Source organism: Elephas maximus, chromosome 8 (assembly GCF_024166365.1).
Source record: "Elephas maximus indicus isolate mEleMax1 chromosome 8, mEleMax1 primary haplotype, whole genome shotgun sequence".
In the NCBI taxonomy this organism is placed as follows: domain Eukaryota; kingdom Metazoa; phylum Chordata; class Mammalia; order Proboscidea; family Elephantidae; genus Elephas; species Elephas maximus.
In genome coordinates this window covers 46208497-46230877 of record NC_064826.1, presented here as the reverse complement: position 1 = coordinate 46230877, position 22381 = coordinate 46208497, and the positions used below count along the sequence as shown (strand labels likewise).

General features: G+C 37.9%; 1 protein-coding gene across 1 annotated transcript in view; it reads left to right on the top strand.

Moving 5' to 3' along the window:
- PSMC2 (proteasome 26S subunit, ATPase 2) overlaps positions 1-22381 on the top strand; it is a 32453-nt gene that overhangs the window by 4210 nt on the left and 5862 nt on the right. Inside the window, exons 2-6 of the mRNA XM_049893106.1 lie at positions 8679-8716; positions 9324-9405; positions 10120-10219; positions 13879-14010; positions 14737-14809. Coding sequence (XP_049749063.1) covers positions 8679-8716; positions 9324-9405; positions 10120-10219; positions 13879-14010; positions 14737-14809 — 425 coding nt within the window. The remainder of the gene's footprint in view (positions 1-8678; positions 8717-9323; positions 9406-10119; positions 10220-13878; positions 14011-14736; positions 14810-22381) is intronic.

Below are 22381 nucleotides of genomic sequence, written 5' to 3'. Positions count from 1 at the left end.
ATATTTTCATAATAGAATTATTTTGCCAATTGACTTAGAAGTCCCCTTAAGCCCTAGTCCCCAAACCCCTGCCCTTGCTCCGCTGACCTTTGAAGCGTTGTTTACCCTGGAAATTTCTTTGCTTTTGGTCCAGTCCAGATGAGCTGACCTTCCCTGTATTGAGTATTGTCCTTCCCTTCACCTAAAGTAGTTCTTATCTACTAACTAATCAGTAAATAACTCTCTCCCACCCTACCTCCTTCCCCACCCCTCGTAACCACAAAAGTATGTGTTCTTCTCAGTTTATACTGTTTTTCAAGATCTTATAATAGTGGTGTTATACGATATTTGTCCTTTTGCCTCTGACTAATTTCACTCAGCATAATGCCTTCCAGGTTCCTCCATTTTATGAAATGTTTCACAGATGCGTCACTGTTCTTTATCGATGCGTAGTATCCATTGTGTGAATATACCATAATTTATTTACCCATTCATCCATTGATGGACACCTTGGTTGCTTCCAGCTTTTTGCTATTGTAAACAGAGCTGCAATAAACATGGGTGTGCATATATCTGTTCGTGTAAAGGCTCTTATTTCTCTAGGGTATATTCCGAGGAGTGGGATTTCTGGGTTGTATGGTAGTTCTATTTCTAACTTTTTAAGAAAACGCCAGATAGATTTCCAAAGTGGTTGTACCATTTTACATTCCCGCCAGCGGTGTATAAGAGTTTCAGTCTCTCCACAGCCTCTCCAACATTTATTCTTTTGTGTTTTTTGGATTAATGCCAGCCTTGTTGGAGTGAGATGGAATCTCATCGTGGTTTTAATTTGCATTTCTCTAATAGCTAATGATCGAGAGCATTTTCTTATGTATCTGTTAGCTGCCTGAATATCTTCTTTAGTGAAGTATGTGTTCATATCCTTTGCCCACTTCTTGATTGGGTTGTTTGTCTTTTTGTGGTTGAGTTTTAACAGAATCACGTAGATTTTAGAGATCAGGCGCTGGTCGGAGATGTCATAGCTGAAAATTTTTTCCTAATCTTTAGGTGGTCTTTTTACTCTTTTGGTGAAGGCCTTAGATGAGCATAGGTATTTGGATTTTTAGGAGCTCCCAGTTATCTGGTTTCTCTTTGTCATTTTTGGTAATGTTTTGTATTCTGTTTATGCCTTGTATTAGGGCTCCTAACTTTGTCCCTATTTTTTCTTCCATGATCTTTATCGTTTTAGTCTTTATGTTTAGGTCTTTGATCTACTTGGAGTTAGTTTTTGTGCATGGTGTGAGGTATGGGTCCTGTTTCATTTTTCTGCAAATGTATATCCAGTTATGCCAGCACCATTTGTTAAAAAGGCCATCTTTTCCCCAATTAACTGACACTGGGCCTTTGTCAAATATCAGCTGCTCATATGTGGATGGATTTATTTCTGCGTTCTCAGATCTGTTCCATTGGTCTATGTGCCTGTTGTTGTACCAGTACCAGGCTGTTTTGACTGCTGTGGCTGTATAATAGATTCTAAAATCAGGTAGAGTGAGGCCTTCCACTTTCTTCTTCTTTTTCAGTAATGCTTTACTTCTCCAGGGCTTCTTTCCCTTCCATATGAAGTTGGTGATTTGTTTCTCCATCACATTAAAAAATGTCATTGGAATTTGGATCGGAAGTGCATTGTATGTATAGATGGCTTTTGGTAGAACAGACATTTTTACTATGTTAAGTCTTCCTATCCATGAGCACGGTATGTTTTTCCACTTATATAGGTCCTTTTTAGTTTCTTGCAGTAGTGGCTTCTAGTTTTCTTTGTATAGGTCTTTTACATCTTTGATAAGATTTGTTCCTAAGTATTTTATCTTCTTGGGGGCTACTGTGAATGGTATTGATTTGGTGATTTCCTCTTCGATGTTCTTTTTGTTGATGTAGAGGAATCCCAGTGATTTTTGTATGTTTATCTTATAACCTGAGACTCTGCCAAACTCTTCTATTAGTTTCAGTAGTTTTCTGGAGGATTTCTTAGGGTTTTCTGTGTATAAGATCATGTCATCTGCAAATCGAGATAATTTTACTTCTTCCTTGCCAATCCAGATGCCCTTTATTTCTTTGTCTAGCCTAAGTGCTTTGGCTAGGACCTCTAGCACAATGTTGAAGAAGAGTGGTGATAAAGGGCATCCTTGTCTGGTTCCCATTCTCAACGGAAATGCTTTCAGGCTCCCTCCATTTAGGTCATGTTGGCTGTTGGCTTTATATAGATGCCGTTTATTATGTTGAGGAATTTTCCTTCAGTTCCTATTTTGCTGAGAGTTTTATCATGAATGGGTGTTGGACTTTGTCAAATGCCTTTTCTGCATCAATTGATAAGATCATGTGGTTTTTGTCTTTTGTTTTATTTATATGGTGGATTACATTAATGGCTTTTCTAATATTAAAGCAGCCTTGCGTACCTGGTATAAATCCCACTTGGTCATGGTGGATTATTTTTTCGATATGTTGTTGAATTCTATTGGCTAGAATTTTGTTGAGGATTTTTGCATCTATGTTCATGAGGGATATAGGTCTGTAATTTTCTTTTTTTGTGGTGTCTTTACCTGGTTTTGGTATCAGGGATATGGTAGTATTCAATCGTTTTCTATGCTTTGAAATAGCTTTAGTAGTAGTGGTGTTATCTCTTCTCTGAAGGTTTGGTAGAACTCTGCAGTGAAGCCATCCGGGCCAGGCCTTTTTTTTTGTTGGGAGTGTTTTGATTGCCTTTTCAATCTCTTTTCTTGTTATGGGTCTATTTAGTTGTTCTACTTCTGATTGTGTTAGTTTAGGTAGGTGGTGTTTTTCTAGGAATTCATCTATTTCTTCTAGGTTTTCAAATTTGTTAAGAGTACAATTTTTTGTAATAATCTGATATGATTCTTTTAATTTCAGTTGGGTCTGTTTTGATATGGCCCATCTCATCTCTTATTCGGGTTATTTGTTTCCTTTCCTGTATTCCTTCAGTCACTCTGGCCAGTGGTTTATCAATTTTGTTAATTTTTTCAAAGAACCAAGTTTTGGCTTTGTTAATTCTTTCAATTGTTTTTCTGTTCTGTAATTCATTTAGTTCAGCTCTAATTTTTATTATTTGTTTTCTTCTGGTGCCTGATGGATTCTTTTGTTGCTCGCTTTCTATTTGTTCAGGTTGTAGGGACAGTTCTCTGATTTTGGCTGTTTCTTCTTTTTGTATGTGTGCATTTATCGATATAAATTGACCTCTGAGCACCACTTTTGCTGTGTCCCAGAGGTTTTGATAGGAAGTGCTTTCATTCTCATTGCATTCTATGAATTTCTTTATTCCCTCCTTAATGTCTTCTATAACCCAGTCTTTTTTCAGCAGGGTATTGTTCAGTTTCCAAGTATTTGATTTCTTTTCCCTGATTTTTCTGTTATTGATTTCCACTTTTATGGCCTTGTGGTCTGAGAAGATGCTTTGTGATATTTCGATGTTTTGGATTCTGCAAAGGTTTGTTTTATGACCTAATATGTGATCTATTCTACAGAATGTTCCAAGTGCACTAGAAAAAAAAGTATACTTTGCAGCTGTTGAGTGGAGAGTTCTGTATAAGTCTATGAGGTCAAGTTGGTTGATTGTAGCAATTAGGTCTTCCATGTCTCTGTTGAGCTTCTTACTGGAAGTCCTATCCTTCTCTGAAAGTGGTGTGTTGAAGTCTTCTACTATAATTGTGGAGCTGTCTATCTCACTTTTCAGTTCTGTTAAAGTTTGTTTTATGTATCTCGCAGCCCTGTCATTGGGTGCATAAATATTTAATATGGTTATATCTTCCTGATCAATTGTCTCTTTAATCATTGTGTAGTGTCCTTCTTTATCCTTTGTGGTGGATTTAACTTTGAAGTCTATTTTGTCAGAAATTAATATTGCTACTCCTGCTCTTTTTTGATTGTTGATTGCTTGATATATTTTTTTCCATCCTTTGAGTTTTAGTTTGCTTGTGTCTCAAAATCTAAGGTGTGTTTCTTGTAGGCAGCATATAGACGGATCGTGTTTCTTTATCCAGTGTGAGATTCTCTGTCTCTTTATTGGTGCATTTAGTCCATTTACATTCAGCGTAATTATAGATAAGTATGTGTTTAGTGGTGTCATTTTGATGCCTTTTTGTGTGTGTTGTTGACAGTTTCATTTTTCCACTTACTTTTTTGTGCTGAGATATTTTTCTTTGTAAATTGTGTGTTCCTCATTTTCATTAGTCGAATTTATGTTTTTCTTGGTTTTTATTTTGAGTTATGGAGTTGTTATACCTCTTTGTGGTTACCTTAATATTTACGCCTATTTTTCTAAGTAAAAACCTAAAAACCTAACTTGTATTGTCCTATATCGCCTTGTTTCCCTCTCCATATGGTAGTTCTATGCCTCCTGTATTTAGTCCCTCTTTTTGATTGTTGTGATCTTGTACATAATGACTTCAATGATTCCCTGTTTTTAGCATTTTTTTCTTCTTAAAATTAATCTTAATTTGTTTTTGTGATTTCCTTATTTGAATTGATATCAGAATGTTCTGTTCTGTGACCTTGTATTGTGCTGGTATCTGATATTATTGAATTTCTGATCTAACAATTTCCTTTAGTATTTCTTGTAGCTTTCGTTTGGTTTTTGCAAGTTCTCTAAGCTTGTGTTTATCCGTGAATGTTTTAATTTCACCTTCATATTTGAGAGAGAGTTCTGCTGGATATATGATCCTTCGCTTGCAGTTTTTCTCCTTCTGTGCTCTATATATGTCATCCCATTGCCTTCTTGACTGCATGGTTTCTGCTGAGTAGTCTGAACTTAGTCTTATTGATTCTCCTTTGTAGGAGACCTTTCTTTTATCCCTGGCTGCTTTTAAAATTTTCTCTTTATCTTTGGTTTTGGCAAGTTTGATGATAATATGTCTTGGTGATTTTCTTCTTGGATCAATCTTATATGGGGTTCGATGAGCATCTTGGATAGATATCCTTTTGTCTTTCATGATGTCAGGGAAGTTTTCTGCCAACAGATCTTCAACTATTCTCTCTGTATTTTCTGTTATCCCTCTTTGTTCTGGAACTCCAATCACACGCAAATTGTTCTTGATAGAGTTCCACATGATTCTTAGGGTTTCTTCATTTTTTTTTTAATTCTTTTATCTGATTTTTTTTCAGCTATATTGGTGTCAATTCCCTTATCCTCCAGGTCTCCCACTCTGCATTCCAATTCCTCAATTCTGCTCCTCTGACTTCCTATTGAGTTGTCTAATTCTGTAATTTTACTGTTAATCTTTTGGCCTTCTGAATGCTGTCTGTCTATGGATTCTTTCAGCTTATTAATTTTTCCACTATGTTGTTGAATAATTTTTTTTGATTTCTTCAACTGCTTTATCAGTGTGTTCCTTGTTTTTTCTGTAGATTGCTTTATATCATTTTTGAGGTCATCCCTGATGTCTTGAAGCATTCTGTAAATTAGTTTTTTATATTTTCCATCTGGCAATTCCAGGATTGTATCTTCATTTGGGAGAGGTTTTGATTAATTAATTTGGGGAGTTGTAGATGCAATCATGGTCTGCTTCTTTATGTGGTTTGATATCGACTGCTGTCTCGGAGCCATCTATAAGATATTGTAGTGATTTATATTTGCTCACTGAGTCTTGTCTTGTTTTCTTTCAATGTACGTAGATGGGCTACTAGATTGCGCTGTCTTGACTGTTGTAGCCTTTGAATCACTTATGTCCTCTTACCAGCTGGTTAGGGCTGTTACCAGAAATATAAGCCTAAGAGTCTATTCACTGTTCTTGAGTAGAATCCGATTTTGGGTTACCAAGTGTGTGGTGCAGACTGTCACCTGTCCACCTAGAGGAGTAGTGGTGATAGTTGTGTGCATCGGATTCTAGTAGCAGCAGGGGGTCACATTCCGGGGGTGGGGGGCAGGATGCTGACAGGCTTCCCCAAGTGCCAGTGAGGTAGGTGTGTCTCTATTCCTAAAGCACTTTGGTGGGTGCGCTCTGCAGCTGTACCTTAGGCATCCAATGCAAGTACCTCTACAGATGGGTAGGTGTCACCATCTTCAGACCCCTAAGGCAGGAGGCTAGGTGGTCTGGGGGGAGCTTCAGCCCTCAGTTCCCCATTGTGGGTCAGTGAGGGCTCTGTTTAATACACAGAAATATCAGACCTGGGAAACTTGTCTTTCCAGTAATCCGCTAAAACAATTAAGGTCAGATTCCTATCAGAATTGCATTTGCATTATAATAGCCACCTTGTTCCCTGTAGGGATGAAAGCCCAAGACTGTGGATCTCGTATGCTTGGCTGGAGCTGGTTCTGTATTTTTAGTCCAATTTCAGGAAGTCAGGGAAGGATTTTTGGTCCCTGGGTTTTTTGTAGCTGCTTCTCTCAGGCCAGGAGAATGGGTAACAAAAAGACCAAAAAAAAAAACTGCAGAGCACTTGACTCTCTGGCTCAGGAAATTCCAATGTTAATGAAGCCGCCTGGAAAGGGGAGAGGAGGGATCAGACAGGAGAGAGTAGCACCCAGGAATATAGACAAAGTTATTTATCTTGCTTGGTGATGACTGTTTTATCTGAGATTCCCAAGGGGTGTGTAGCCTGTGTGTGTTGGCTGGGTAGAGATTGCCCCTAGGGTCAGGCCCGCTGTGCTGTCTGCCACTCCAAAGCCCAGCGCCAATGTTCCCCGGCTAAGACGCCACACTCCAGGCTCCGAAACTAGTGGCTGCCTCCCGGTGACTTCTCTTCCTGTCAGCTGCATCTCTACGCTGCCTGCGTGCACTGGCTGGGCTTCCCCTGACGTCACTTCTGGGGGCTAGGGCTGTGTTCGGTGTTTGCGCCGTCTCAGGATGCCGTGCTCAGCTCCCCTGCACCCAGTCCAAAGCCTGTCGCCAAGGTTTTCTGACTGGGACGCTGGCTCCCTGTGGTTGCTCGTTCTCAGTCTGTGTCGCTCAGGTCAACTCTTTAGATCTTTGTTTGATGGTCAGGGTTCGTAGATCGTCATGTATATCATCGATTCACTTGTTTTTCCGAGTCTTTGTTGCAAGAGGGATCAGAGGTAGCTTCTACCTAGTCAGCCATCTTGGCCCTGCCCTGTTTACAATATCTTAATGAGCTAGTTCTTCCTAAGGCAGAGTCCTATAATGTTAAGATTTTGCAGTGGTTTCTGTTAACCTCGTTCTGGTATTGATGGTCCACCTCATTAGGGCCCCATACTACCATCTACCTAATTTCCTATTAAAATCAGTTGCTGTTAGAGTTGTTTCCGACTCATGGCAACCCCATGTGTGTCAGAGTAGAACTGTGCCCCATAAAGTTTTCAGTAGCTGGTTTTTCTTAAGTAAATTGCCAGGCCTTTTTCCGGAGGTGCTTCTGGGTAGACATGAATCTCCAACCTTTTGGTTAGCAGTTGAGCATGTTAACTGGTCACCACCCCCACAAAAAAAAAAACACTTTGCCATCGAGTCGATTCCGACTTATAGTGACCCTATGGGACAGAGTAGAACTGCCCCATAGAGTTTCCAAGGTGCGCCTGGTGGATTCAAACTGCCAACCTTTTGATTAGCAGCCAGAGCACTCACCACCCAGGGACCCCCATTTCTTATTACTCCCTAGCATATATACTGTATTTCAGCTTAACGGATCTGGCTACTGTTACCTAAGCATGCCTTCTCCTACCTCTAATCTGTTGCTGTCTAGTTGATTCCGACACATAGTGACCCTATAGGGCAGAGTAGAACTGCCCCAGAGAGTTTCCAAAGAGCGCCTGGTGGATTCAAACTGCTGACCTTTTGGTTAGCAGCTGTAGCACTTAACCACTGCGCCACCAGGGTTTCCTTCTCCTACCTCTACTCGTGTTTATTTAAAAAAAAAAAAAAAAAAAGAGTCTTCCCTGCTGTTTTGTGCTGCTGTAACAGATATATCATAAGTGAATGACTTTAGGGACCTGAGTAAGGGTGATGTTACAATCCCACCCTAATCCTCTTAATATAAAATTACAATCACAAAACGGAGGACAACCACAGAATACTGGGAATCATGGCCTAGCCAAGTTAATAACACACATTTTTTGGGAGACATAATTTAGTCCATGACACCTGCCCTGTGAAATAGCTTGTCTTTCCAGATTGAAAAAAAAAAAGTAGGTTTTCCTTGAAACACACACGTGGATACTGAGAGGAAAGTGAGAATCACTTAAAGTCGTTCAGCCAAAAGATAATCGCTGTTAACATTTAAATGAACACCATCTGAGGCTACTCTTTCTCGACATTTGTTTTAAATATTTTTTTTTTTTTTTTTGGAAAAACAAACGCACATTCTGTGTGCTTTAAAAAGAAAATCTACTGATTTTACTTAACATTGTTTCTTGAATCTCTCCCATGTGTAAAAGCACAGCTCTGTGTTGTTTTTAATAGCTTCATTTATCTCATGAATATAGTATAATTTATCTAAACAAGATCCTTGATGGGTATACTTTATATATGCACTTTATAAAGTATATGAAATATGTACTCACGTTCACTAAGTACTTTTCTTACTCCTCCCTCCAATTAGATATAAGTTCCTCGAATCCGGGAACTGTTTGATGGTTGAATTTGTACATCACAACTTTGCTCAGTTTTGGCACTCGATACAATTTGAATTGAATAGAACAGAGAGTTGATTAGCTCTAGTTTCTTTTGTTTGAATCTCATGTATTGTCTCATTTCTTTTAGCACTGGATGAAGGGGATATTGCCTTGCTGAAAACTTATGTAAGTCCTTTCACTGCCTACAAAATATAGATGTTGTATGTTGAAGTAAAAACTACTGTGTGGTCTTGTCCCTCCAAAGTAGTTAGAAGAGAATGTTTTGCAGTTTATAGTAATCTTCACTGAAAAAGGTAACCTACTTAAATTTTTTGTCTAGAGTAAATCAAAGGGTAAATATTCACCCTTCCTAAGGTTACATTATTTTTATACTATTTGTAATTAAAGTGCAGTATGAGTCGGAATCGACTTGACGGTATGCAGCAACACTTAAAAGGATATTTGAAATAATTTACACAAATTCTCAGTGTGTTTAAATGTTATTCAGCTGAATTAGATCTGAAATGGAAAGCTTTAGTACACAGAAATGGGCCTGTAATTTTGGATAATTTCAAGCAGGATTTTCATTCATGTCTTGCATAATGGTGGGTTGTTTTGGGGGGGGAAATACTGGTTTAGGAGTGCTTCTGAAAATAATGCGTTCCTTTACTTTCATTTCACAAGCTTTTGGATAATAATAGCTATGGAGGCTGTAACCACTGGAAGTTTCTGTTTGTGGTTTAGTAAATTGTCAATATCCTGATGTTCTATTAAACTGATCTTTATCTCCTAGGGTCAGAGCACTTACTCTAGGCAGATCAAGCAGGTTGAAGATGACATCCAGCAACTTCTCAAGAAAATTAATGAGCTCACAGGTATGTGGTTTTTTAATTTTCATATCCTCCCCTTAAATGTAATGTGTTAATTATATCAAAAGAGTTTAAATACAGTTTTCCTCTTAAATGAAGAAAGTATTATTTTTCCTACCTGGTAAGAGAAGTGATCACATTAACAATCTCTTTCGCTGCATTTTGCAATCAGGTTTAATGTTTATGTAGTTAGAAAACAACATTATCCTCTAAGCAAGTAATGTTTCTCTTAGTGAAAACCAATAAACTCCAATTAGCAAGTTACAATTTTTTATTGAATAAAAATACGATCTCACATAGTATTGCTTAATGTAAGTGGGCTCTTGCCTGTTTGTTGAAAACTTCTTGGGGACTTGAATGGTGAAGTTTTACAGTATTTGAATTGCATAAAAAAGATCAAGTATAGCATTAAATTTTGGCTTGATGATTACTTTAGGTTCTCAACTAGGGGTGATTTTGTCCACAAGGGACATTAGACAATGTCTGGAGACATTTTTGATTGTCTTGATCTTGATGAAGGAATGGGGAGAGGTAGGGAGGATGCTGCTGGCATCTAGTGGCTAGAGGCCAGGGATGCTGCTATACATCCTACAATGTACAGGACAGCCCTCCACAAAAAAGAATTACTCAGTTCAAAATGTCAGTAGTGCTGAGGTTGAGAAACCCTGCCTTAGGTTGTTGCATGACATTTCAGTGAATTTGTAATCTTCCTCTCTGTAGGCATTAAAGAGTCTGACACTGGCCTGGCCCCCCCAGCACTCTGGGATTTGGCTGCAGATAAGCAAACACTCCAGAGTGAACAGCCTTTACAGGTTGCAAGGTATGCACAGTGCTCTAGGGAAGTTTATTTTGACCGATACTTTGAGCCACTTTTTAGTGTCTCAGATAATGCAACAATTCATAAAGAATTTGTGTTCTAAACTCTAATTTCTACAAAGTCTCTGGGGTTAAAATTTTATTCCTTAAAATATTACTTAAGAAATACATGAAAATGCAATTGTGTGACAGATTCAAATGACAAAGATCCAGAGCAAAACATGAAAGCCTCCCTTCCCATCCTCGCACTTCCAGTACCTCTTTCTCGGACATGACTGCTGGTGGTAATAGTTTGGTCCTCCTCCTCCTCCTGTGTATCTTTATGTACATACTTGCCTACAAAGAAACATCCTAATTTATTTTTTAATCGTAACTGCGTGTTTTAGAAATATTTCCAAGTTTTTTGTATAGGTTTACCTCTTTTTTGTTTTTTAACAACTGTGTGATATTCCATAGTACGCATATAGACGTTAGGCTGTTTGGAATATCTGTTGTTAAACACAGTGCTATATTGAAATTCATACTAAATATCTTTCTGTATTTCATTTGTAATAGGGTAGCTTACTAGAACTGTAATTATTTGGCCAAAGGTGATTACAATTTTGAAAATATGAAAAACACTGATTTGACCTCCTTATACTCTTTACTAAGAGGCAAATGCCCATTCATCAGTATCAGTGTAATGTATGTGATTATCAATTTTTAAACATTTCCCATTTGGGCAAAAATTCATTAATTTGCATTGTGCTGAATACTAGCATGGTCGTTATTCCTCATACTTATTAAAACCAAAACCAAACCAAACTCATTGCCGTTGAGTCAATTCTGACTCATAGCGACCCCATGTGACAGAGTAGAACTGCCCCATAGCGTTTCTAAGACTGTAATCTTCAAGGAAGTAGACTGCCACATCTTTATCCCGCACAGTGGCTGGTGGGTTCGAACTGCTGACCTTTAAGTTAACAGGTGAGTGTTTAACCATTGTGTAACCAAGGCTCCTCCTTAAACTGTTCATCTGTCTTTTTTTTTTTTTTTGACATTTTGTTCTATTGGGTTTCTTGTAATTTTTAGGAGCACTTCATATGCTATGCATATTAATATTTTCTTAAATATGCTACAAATATTTTCTCCCAGTCTGTCACTGACTTTTAACTTTGTGGTACCTTTTGTTGTACTAACATTTTTAGGGAGTAAAATACAACAGTATTTTCCATTATAACTTTTTGGTTTTAGTGTTGCTTAGAAAGGTGTTGCCTAGCTCGAGGTTATAAACATATTTTCTTGTGTTTTATTCTAATCTTTTTAATTTTGCTTTAATATTTAGTTGTTTAATACAGCTAAAGGTTTATTTTCTTTAATGCTCCCTCCCTCCTTTTCTTTCATTCGTTCATTTGTTTTTTCATGGTTTTAAAGAGTTAAATGTTCTATAACAACAGCTATCATCCCCATTTCCTTTTCTTGCAGATACCCATTTTTACCTTTTTTAACTGGTCATTTTGGTATCTACTTTCATCTTTCTAATGGATATTACTATGTCTTATGTATTGCTGCTGGTTTAGTTTTTATTTTCGATATTAACCATTGGCCTCTCACCATGGAAGATGAGGATTTTGTTTTTGTTCCCCTGCCTTCACCCCAAAGACATATCCTTCCTGTTGATACACCCTCTCAGTATGTGCATATTATAATTTTGGTTAGATCAATATTCAGTGTTTACATAATTATGGCTATGTACGCGTACTCACAAAGAGTCAAGTAGTAAACTGTGATTACTTTTCCTTTCGTGTACTAATTTTTGTTTTTCCTGCCATAATTGTTTTTCTTATTTACTGGATTTTCTATGTATGTTACTAACTCGACCCTCAAATCTTTTCTAATTACCTAAACTGCTCTGTAGATGCTTCAGATCCATTAGGTAATATCTCAGGGAGACCTCAGTTTCATCCTCCTCAGGAAGTCTTTGCCAACACCTTCAGACCTGCTTTGATTTGGAGTGGTTGCCCTGTAAGCCTGTTGAATAAGAAACATCTTGTGACTTCCCTACCCTGGAGATTCCCTTTGTCTCTCTCCTCTTGCTTGTGTACCATGATTTTCTCTTTCTTGATTTACTTACACTCTCATTTAGAATGAATATATTCCCTGATAACTTCCTAAAAAGGGTGAATTGAGAGGTGATGTTTTGAGACCACCTATGTCTGAAAATATCTTGGCTGGGTGTAAGATTCTTTTTCCTTCAGAATTTTTAAGACATCATTCCATTGTCCTCTACTTCCCTGTGTAAATCTGAAGCCATTCTGATTCCCAATACTGCATATGTGACCTGTTTTTTTTTTTTTCCCCTCTTAAAGTTGTAGGGCTTTCTCTTGTTCTCACTGTTCTGAAATTTCTTGATGATTGGTCTTAGTGTTGGTCTATTATATCCATTGTGTTGGGCACACTGTCTTTCTTGTCCTTCAGTTTGGCACATTTCCTTGAAATTATTAATAGTTCCTTACCTTCCGTTTTCTTGGTTCTCTCTTTCTGATTTCTATTATTTGGATATTGGACCTTCTGTATTCTTCCTCTAATATACTTGTCTTTTTCTCCTGTTTGTCTTTTTGCTCTACTTTCTGTGAGATTTCCTTAACTTTATATTGGAATCCTTCTATAGATTTTTTTCTCCCCATTCTCTTTTCAAGTTTTTAGTTTCCAGGGACTCTTTTTATATGAATGTATGTAAGTTTATTGTTGTTGTGTGTTTTTAATGTAGTGTTCTTATTTGATGGTTGTAAGATCTTCTTATCTTTCTAAGGAAATTAATGATAACTTCCGAAGGTTTCTTTTTCTTCCAAAGTGCTTTTTTTTCTGTCTCTTTCTTTGGTCTCCATTTTTTATGCTAGATGTTTGGTAATCTTTGGGAGTTTAGTGGGAGACCAAAAACTGATAGAAAGCTCTAGACTTAATAGCGAGGCACATTGATCTTAAGCTTCCCTACGGCCTAATTTCTGCTCTACCTATAAGCACATTCTAGAGGTTATTTATATTTCTCTCTGTTTGTTGCTACAGCTTATGTAGCAGCTTTCTAACATGAGTTCAATTTTTTGTTTTTGCTTTTCTTTAGTAGACATACTATAGAAGAGGAAACGGAGTTAACTATTTTATATTATGATGTGCACGGGATGACAAATTCACCTTCACCAGGTCACACAAAAAGTAAATACGTTTGCATTAAAAATAGCAGCAGCAATAGAATTGGATTTGAGGTATAAAGTCAGGGAAGAATGAAAACACATTTATTTCTTAACGATGTTAAGACAAGATGACTGTCATCTTACAGGGAAAATAAAAAGGAGAGCAACTTAAGATATAGAGGGGTCTCATTAAAGATATAGGGATATAATTATGAAAATCAAGAAACCGGAGAATTCTTAATGATGATATGTTTTGGTTTAATTTTCCAGGGGAATGTGTCTTTTGAAAATTTTATAGCTTGGCTAAAGTTGAGTGAACCCTAGGGGTAGAGCATATTCTACAGAAAGGGATCTTCAACAGTGGCCTGGTTTCTGTGGCTCTAGTTTACACCTGCTAATTAGTATTCTGGAGGCCTCAGGGAGAATCCAGTTACTTGAATTCATTATTAGTGGTTTACATTCCTTATTCTAATCAAGCCTTTTGCTGTGTTAGGTGTACAAAGATAATCAATGCTGATTCAGAGGACCCAAAGTACATCATCAACGTGAAGCAGTTTGCCAAGTTTGTGGTGGATCTCAGTGATCAAGTGGCACCTACTGACATTGAAGAAGGAATGAGAGTTGGGTAAGATTTCTATTTACAGTAAATATTCTTCCTTCCTTATACTGTTAACACCTTCACATCCTTGGCTTTGTTTTTAATGAATGAAAGAACTGAATAACAAGGGATAATCTAGTAATGTACTACAGCTGAACATCCTTCCTTCTGTACCTGCTTCCTCACTTCCCATGTGCCCATCTCCCCCAACTATTGCTTTTTATGGATGGCTTCATTTTTTTTTTTTTTCACATGTCATAAAGTCAGTGCAGAATTTGAGAGTTAACAGTCCATGGTGTATGTGGAAGAAGAACTTGCTTGGAATCAGGCTGAGTTAAAATCCTTTCTGTCCCTTACTAGCTCTCTTTGCCTCTGGGCATGTTATTTAACCTTTTTGATCTGTCTGGGTGAGTTTTCACATCTTTAAGATGGATCCAGTAACTGCCTCTTAGTATGATTATGAGGATTACATGAGTTAATGTGAATAGAGTATTTAGTTTACTCAGCAAACTTTTTTAATCCCCCTTCCCCCTTCAAGCCAAGGTTTCCTTACTGCTATGTAGGTGGTTTTTCACTTCATACTCGTGATTTAGTGTCTGAGTTTTAATGCTGCTTTGTTTTTCTTTGTATAACCTTAGAGACTCTTTCTCTTGCTTGTTTAAAGTATGATTTTGAGGATTAAAGACTAAACATATAAAAGTGTATTGAAAACTTAAAGAATGTGTTAGTGATTATCTTTTCTTACCTCCTTAGCGTGGATAGAAATAAGTATCAAATTCATATTCCACTGCCTCCTAAGATTGACCCAACAGTCACCATGATGCAGGTAAGAAACTATGGAAGGGAAAAGGAATTGAATGACTTTGTAATTGTATGCCACTCAGGAAGTTTCGAAATATTTAACTAATAAATTGTAAATAGGTGGATTTACATATGTCAGAGTTGCTGAAAATTTTTTTTCTTTTATTTTTTAAATAATTTTTATTGTCCTCTAAGTGAAAGTTTACTAATCAAGTCAGTCTGTCACATATAAGCTTATATACACCTTACTCCATACTCCCATTTACTTTCCCCCTAATGAGTCAGTCTGCTCCCTCCCTCCAGTCTTTCCTTTCTTGACCGTTTTCCCAGTTTTTAACCCTCTCTACCCTCCCATCTCCCCTCCAGACAGGAGATGCCAACACACTCTCAAGTGTCCACCTGATACAAGTAGCTCACTCTTCATCAGCATCTCTCTCCAAACCATTGTCCAGTCCCTTCCATGTCTGATACGTAGTCTTTGGAAATGGTTCCTGTCCTGGGCCAACAGAAGGTTTGGGGACCATGACCGCCGGGATTCTTCTAGTCTCAGTCAGACCATTCAGTCTGGTCTTTTTATGAGAATTTGGGGTCTGCATCCCACTGTTCTCCTGCTCCCTCAGGAGTTCTCTGTTGTGCTCCCTGTGAGGGCAGTCATTGGTTGTGGCCGGGCACAATCTAGTTCTTCTGGTCTCAGGATGATGTAAGTCTCTGGTTCATGTGGCCCTTTCTGTCTCTTGGGCTCATAGTTATCGTGTGACTTTGGTGTTCTGCATTCTTCTTTGATCCAGGTGGGTTAAGACCAATTGATGCATCTTAGATGGCCGCTTGTTAGCATTTAAGACCCCAGGCGCCACACTTCAAAGTGGGATGCAGAATATTTTCATAATAGAATTATTTTGCCAGTTGATCTAGAAGTCCCCTTAAGCCCTAGTCCCCAAACCCCCACCCTTGCTCCGGTGACCTTTGAAGCATTCAGTTTATCCCAGAAATTTCTTTGCTTTTGGTCCAGTCCAGATGAGCTGACCTTCCCTGTATTGGATATTGTCCTTCCCTTCACCTAAAGTAGTTCTTATCTACTAACTAATCAGTAAATAACTCTTTCCCACCCTCCCTCCCTCCCTGCCTCGTAACCACAAAAGTATGTGTTCTTCTCAGTTTATACTGTTTCTCAAGGTCTTATAATAGTGGTGTTATACAATATTTGTCCTTTTGCCTCTGACTAATTTCACTCAGCATAATGCCTTCCAGGTTCCTCCATGTTATGAAATGTTTCACAGATATATCACTGTTCTTTATCGATGCATAGTATTCCATTGTGTGAATGTACCATAATTTGTTTAACCATTCATCCCTTGATGGACGCCTTGGTTGCCTCCAGCTTTTTGCTATTGTAAACAGAGCTGCAATAAACACGGGTGTGCATGTATCTGTTTGTGTAAAGGCTCTTATTTCTTTACGGTATATTCTGAGGAGTGGGATTTCTGGGTTGTATGGTAGTTCTAGTTCTAACTTTTTAAGAAAACGCCAGATAGATTTCCAAAGTGGTTGTACCATTTTACATTCCCACCAGCAGTGTATAAGAGTTCCAATCTCTCCGCAGCCTCTCCAATGTTCATTATTTTGTGTTTTTTGGATTAATGCCAGCCTTGTTGGAGTGAGATGGAATCTCATTGTAGTTTTAATTTGCATTTCTCTAATGGTTAATGATCGAGAGCATTTTCTCATGTATCTGTTAGCAGCCTGAATATCTTCTTTAGTGAAGTGCGTGTTCATATCCTTTGCCCACTTCTTGATTGGGTTGCTTATCTTTTTGTGGTTGCGTTGTAACAGAATCATGGAGATTTTAGAGATCAGGCGCTGGTCGGAGATGTCATAGCTGAAAATTCTTCCCCAGTCTGTAGGTGGTCTCTTTACTCTTTTGGTGAAGGCTTTAGATGAGCATAGGTATTTGGATTTTTAGGAGCTCCCAGTTATCTGGTTTCTCTTCGTCCTTTTTAGTAATGTTTTGTATTCTGTTTATGGCTTGTATTAGGGCTCCTAACGTTGTCGCTATTTTTTCTTCCATGATCTTTATTGTTTTAGTCTTTATGTTTAGGTCCACTTGGAGTTAGTTTTTGTGCATGGTGTGAGGTATGGGTCCTGTTTCATTTTTCTGCAAATGTATATCCAGTTATGCCAGCACCATTTCTTAAAAAGACTGTCTTTTCCCTAATTAACTGACACTGGGCCTTTGTCAAATATCAGCTGCTCATATGTGGATGGATTTATATCTGGGTTCTCAATTCTGTTCCATTGGTCTATGTGCCTGTTGTTGTACCAATACCAGGCTGTTTTGAGTACTGTGGCTGTATAATATGTTCTAAAATCAGGTAGAGTGAGGCCTCCCACTTTCTTCTTCTTTTTCAGTAATGCTTTACTTCTCCAGGGCTTCTTTCCCTTCCATATGAAGTTGGTGATTTGTTTCTCCATCACATTAAAAAATGTCATTGGAATTTGGATCGGAAGTGCATTGTATATATAGATGGCTTTTGGTAGAATAGACATTTTTACTATGTTAAGTCTTCCTATCCATGAGCACGGTATGTTTTTCCACTTATATAGGTCCTTTTTAGTTTCTTGCAGTAGTGGCTTCTAGTTTTCTTTGTATAGGTCTTTTACATCTTTGGTAAGATTTATTCCTAAGTATTTTATCTTCTTGGGGGCTACTGTGAATGGTATTGATTTGGTGATTTCCTCTTCGATGTTCTTTTTGTTGATGTAGAGGAATCCCAGTGATTTTTGTATGTTTATCTTATAACCTGAGACTCTGCCAAACTCTTCTATTAGTTTCAGTAGTTTTCTGGAGGATTTCTTAGGGTTTTCTGTGTATAAGATCATGTCATCTGCAAATCGAGATAATTTTACTTCTTCCTTGCCAATCCAGATGCCCTTTATTTCTTTGTGTAGCCTAATTGCTCTGGCTAGGACCTCTAGCACAATGTTGAAGAAGAGTGGTGATAAAGGGCATCCTTGTCTGGTTCCCGTTCTCAAGGGAAATGCTTTCAGGCTCTCTCCATTTAGAGTGGTATTGGCTGTTGGCTTTGTATAATAGATGCCATTTATTATGTTGAGGAATTTTCCTTCAGTTCCTATTTTGCTGAGAGTTTTTATCATGAATGGGTGTTGGACTTTGTCAAATGCCTTTTCTGCATCAATTGATAAGATCATGTGGTTTTTGTCTTTTGTTTTATTTATATGGTGGGTTACATTAATGGCTTTTCTAATATTAAACCAGCCTTGCATACCTGATATAAATCCCACTTGGTCGTGGTGGATTACTTTTTCGATATGTTGTTGAATTCTATTGGCTAGAATTTTGTTGAGGATTTTCGCATCTATGTTCATGAGGGATATAGGTCTGTAATTTTCTTTTTTTGTAATGTCTTTACCTGGTTTTGGTATCAGGGATATGGTAGTATTCAATCGTTTTCTATGCTTTGAAATAGCTTTAGTAGTAGTGGTGTTATCTCTTCTCTGAAAGTTTGGTAGAATTCTGCAGTGAAGCCATCCGGGCCAGGGCATTTTTTTGTTGGGAGTTTTCTGATAACCTTTTCAATCTCTTTTCTTGTTATGGGTCTGCTTAGTTGTTCTACTTCTGATTGTGTTAGTTTAGGTAGGTAGTGTTTTTCTAGGAATTCATCCATTTCTTCTAGGTTTTCAAATTTGTTAGAGTACAATTATTCGTAATAATCTGATATGATTCTTTTAATTTCAGTTGGGTCTGTTGTGATATGGCCCATCTCATCTCTTATTCGGGTTATTTGTTTCCTTTCTTGTATTTCTTTAGTCAGTCTGGCTATTGGTTTATCAATTTTGTTAATTTTTTTAAAGAGCCAGCTTTTGGCTTTGTTAATTCTTTCAATTTTTGTTTTTGTTGTTCTTGTTCTCTATTTCATTTAGTTCAGCTCTAATTTTTATTTGTTTTCTTCTGGTGCCTGATGGATTCTTTTGTTGCTCGTTTTCTATTTGTTCAGGTTGTAGGGACAGTTCTCTGATTTTGGCTCTTTCTTCTTTTTGTATGTGTGCATTTATGGATATAATTTGACCTCTGAGCACCGCTTTTGCTCTGTCCCAGAGGTTTTGATAGGAAGTGTTTTCATTCTCGTTGCATTCAATGAATTTCTTTATTTCCTCCTTAATGTCTTCTGTAGCCCAGTCTTTTTTCGGTAGGGTATCATTCAGTTTCCAAGTATTTGATTTCTTTTCCCAGATTTTTCTGTTATTGATTTCCACTTTTATGGCCTTGTGGTCTGAGAAGATGCTTTGTGATATTTTGATGTTTTGGATTCTGCAAAGGTTTGTTTTATGACCTAATATGTGATCTATTCTAGAGAATGTTCCATGTGCACTAGAAAAAAAGTATACTTTGCAGCTGTTGGGTGGCGTGTTCTGTATAAGTCTATGAGGTCAAGTTGGTTGATTGTAGCAATTAGGTCTTCCATGTCTCTGTTGAGCTTCTTACTGGAAGTCCTATCCTTCTCTGAAAGTGGTGTGTTGAAGTCTCCTACTGTAATTGTGGAGTTGTCTATCTCACTTTTCAGTTCTGTTAAAGTTTGTTTTATGTATCTTGCAGCCCTGTCATTGGGTGCATAAATATTTAATATGGTTATATCTTCTTGGTGTATTGTCCCTTTAATCATTATGTAGTGTCCTTCTTTATCCTTTGTGGTGGATTTAACTTTGAAGTCTATTTTGTCAGAAATTAATATTGCTACTCCTGCTCTTTTTTGGTTGTTGTTTGCTTGATATATTTTTTTCCATCCTTTGAGTTTTAGTTTGTTTGTGTCTCTAAGTCTAAGGTGTGTCTCTTGTAGGCAGCATATAGACGGATTGTGTTTCTTTATCCAGTCTGAGACTGTCTCTTTATTGGTGCATTTAGTCCATTTACATTCAGTGTAATTATAGATAAGAATGTGTTTAGTGGTGTCATTTTGATGCCTTTTTGTGTGTGTTGTTGACAGTTTCATTTTTCCACTTACTTTTTGTGCTGAGATATTTTTCTTTGTAAATTGTGTGTTCCTCATTTTCGTAGTAGTCGAATTTATGTTTGCTGAGTTGTTACATTTTTCCTGGTTTTTATTTTGAGTTATGGAATTGTTAGACCTTTTGTGGTTACCTTAATATTTACCCCTATTTTTCTAAGTAAAAACCTAACTTGTATCACCCTGTATCGCCTTGTTTTCCTCTCCATGTGGCAGTTTTCTGCCTCCTGTGTTTAGTCCCTCTTTTTGATTATTGTGATCTTTTACATATTGACTTCAATGATTCCCTGTTTTGAGCATTTTTTTCTTTTTAAAATTAATCTTAATTTGTTTTTGTGATTTCCCTATTTGAGTTGATATGAGAATGTTCTGTTCTGTGACCTTGTATTGTGATGGTATCTGATATTATTGATTTTCCAACCAATTTCCTTTAGTATTTCTTGTAGCTTTGGTTTGGTTTTCGCAAATTCTCTAAGCTTGTGTTTATCTGTAAATGTTTTAATTTCGCCTTCATATTTGAGGGAGAGTTTTGCTGGATAAATGATCCTTGGCTGGCAGTTTTTCTCCTTCTGTGCTCTATATATGTCATCCCATTGCCTTCTTGACTGCATGGTTTCTGCTGAGTAGTCTGAACTTAGTCTTATAGATTCTCCTTTGTAGGAGACCTTTCTTTTATCCCTGGCTGCTTTTAAAATTTTCTCTTTATCTTTGGTTTTGGCAAGTTTGATGATAATATGTCTTGGTGATTTTCTTCTTGGATCAATCTTATATGGGGTTCAATGAGCATCTTGGATAGATATCCTTTTGTCTTTCATGATGTCAGGGAAGTTTTCTGCCAACAGATCTTCAACTATTCTCTCTGTATTTTCTGTTATCCCTCTTTGTTCTGGAACTCCAATCACACGCAAATTGTTCTTGATAGAGTTCCACATGATTCTTAGGGTTTCTTCATTTTTTTTTTAATTCTTTTATCTGATTTTTTTTCAGCTATATTGGTGTCAATTGCCTTATCCTGCATCTCCCCCACTCTGCATTCCAATTCCTCAATTCTGCTCCTCTGACTTCCTATTGAGTTGTCTAATTCTGTAATTTTACTGTTAATCTTTTGGATTTCTGAATGCTGTCTGTCTGTGGATTCTTGTAGCTTATTAAGTTTTCCCCTATGTTCTTGAATAATCTTTTTGATTTCTTCAACTGCTTTATCAGTGTTTTCCTTGGCTTTTTCTTTAGTTTGCCTTATTTCATTTTTGAGCTCATGCCCGTTGTCTTGAAGCATTCTGTAAATTAGTTTCTTATATTCTGCATCTGGCAATTCCAGGATTGTGTCTTCATTTGGGAAAATTTTGATTCATTAATTTGGGGAGTTGTAGATGCAGTCATGGTCTGCTTCTTTATGTGGTTTGATATCGACTGCTGTCTCGGAGCCATCTATAAGATATTGTAGTGATTTTTTTTTTTTTTTATTTTATATTTGCTCACTGAGTCTTATCTTTTTTTGTTTTCTTTTAGTGTACATAGATGGGCTGCTAGATTGTGCTGTCTTGATTGTTATAGCCTTTGAATCACGTATGTCCTCTTACCAGCTGGTTAGGGCCGTTACCAGAAATGTAAGCCTAAGAGTCCATTCACTATTCTTGAGTAGAATCTGATTTTGGGTCACCAAGTGTGTAGGGTAGACTGTCACCTATTCGCTTAGAGGAGTAGTGGTGATAGTTGTGTGCACCGGATTCTAGTAGCAGCAGGGGGTCATATTCCGGGGAGGGGAACAGGATGCTGACAGGCTTCCCCCAAGTGCCAGTGAGGTAGGTGTGTCTCTTTTCCTAAAGCACTTTGGTGGGTGGCCTCTGCAGCTGTACCTTAGGCACCCAATGCAAGTACCTCTACAGATTGGTAGGTGTCCCCATCTTCAGACCCCTAAGGCAGGAGGTTAGGTGGTTTGGGTGGAGCTTCAGCCCTCAGTTTCCTGTTGTGGGTCAGTGAGGGCCCTGTTTAATATGCAGAGATATCAGACCTGGGAAACTTGTCTTTCCAGTAATCCACTAAAACAATTAAGGTCAGATCCCTATCAGAATTGCCTTTGCATTATAATAGCCACCTTGTTCCCTGTAGGGACGAAAGCTCAAGACTGTGGATCTCATATGCTTGGCTGGAGCTGGTTCTGTATTTTCAGCCCAATTTCAAGAAGTCAGGGAAGGATTTTTGGTCCCTGGGTTTTTTGTAGCTGCTTCTCTCAGGCCAGGAGAATGGGTTAGGAAAAGACAAAAACAAAAAAAACAACAAAGCTGCAGAGCACTTCTCTCTCTGGCCCAGGAAATTCCAATGTTAATGAAGCCGCCTGGGAAGGGGAAGGGAGGGGTCAGATAGATAGGAGAGAGTAGCACCCAGGAATATAGACAAAGTTATTTATGTTGCTTGGTGATGACTGTTTCATCTGAGATTCCCAAGGGGTATGTAGCCTGTGTGGGTTGGCTGGGTTGAGATTGCCCCCCAAGGGTCAGGCCCGAGCCCTGTGCACGTACTGTCTCAGAAGCTGTGGTTAGTTCCTCTGCTCCCAGTCCAAAGCCCAGCGCCAGGGT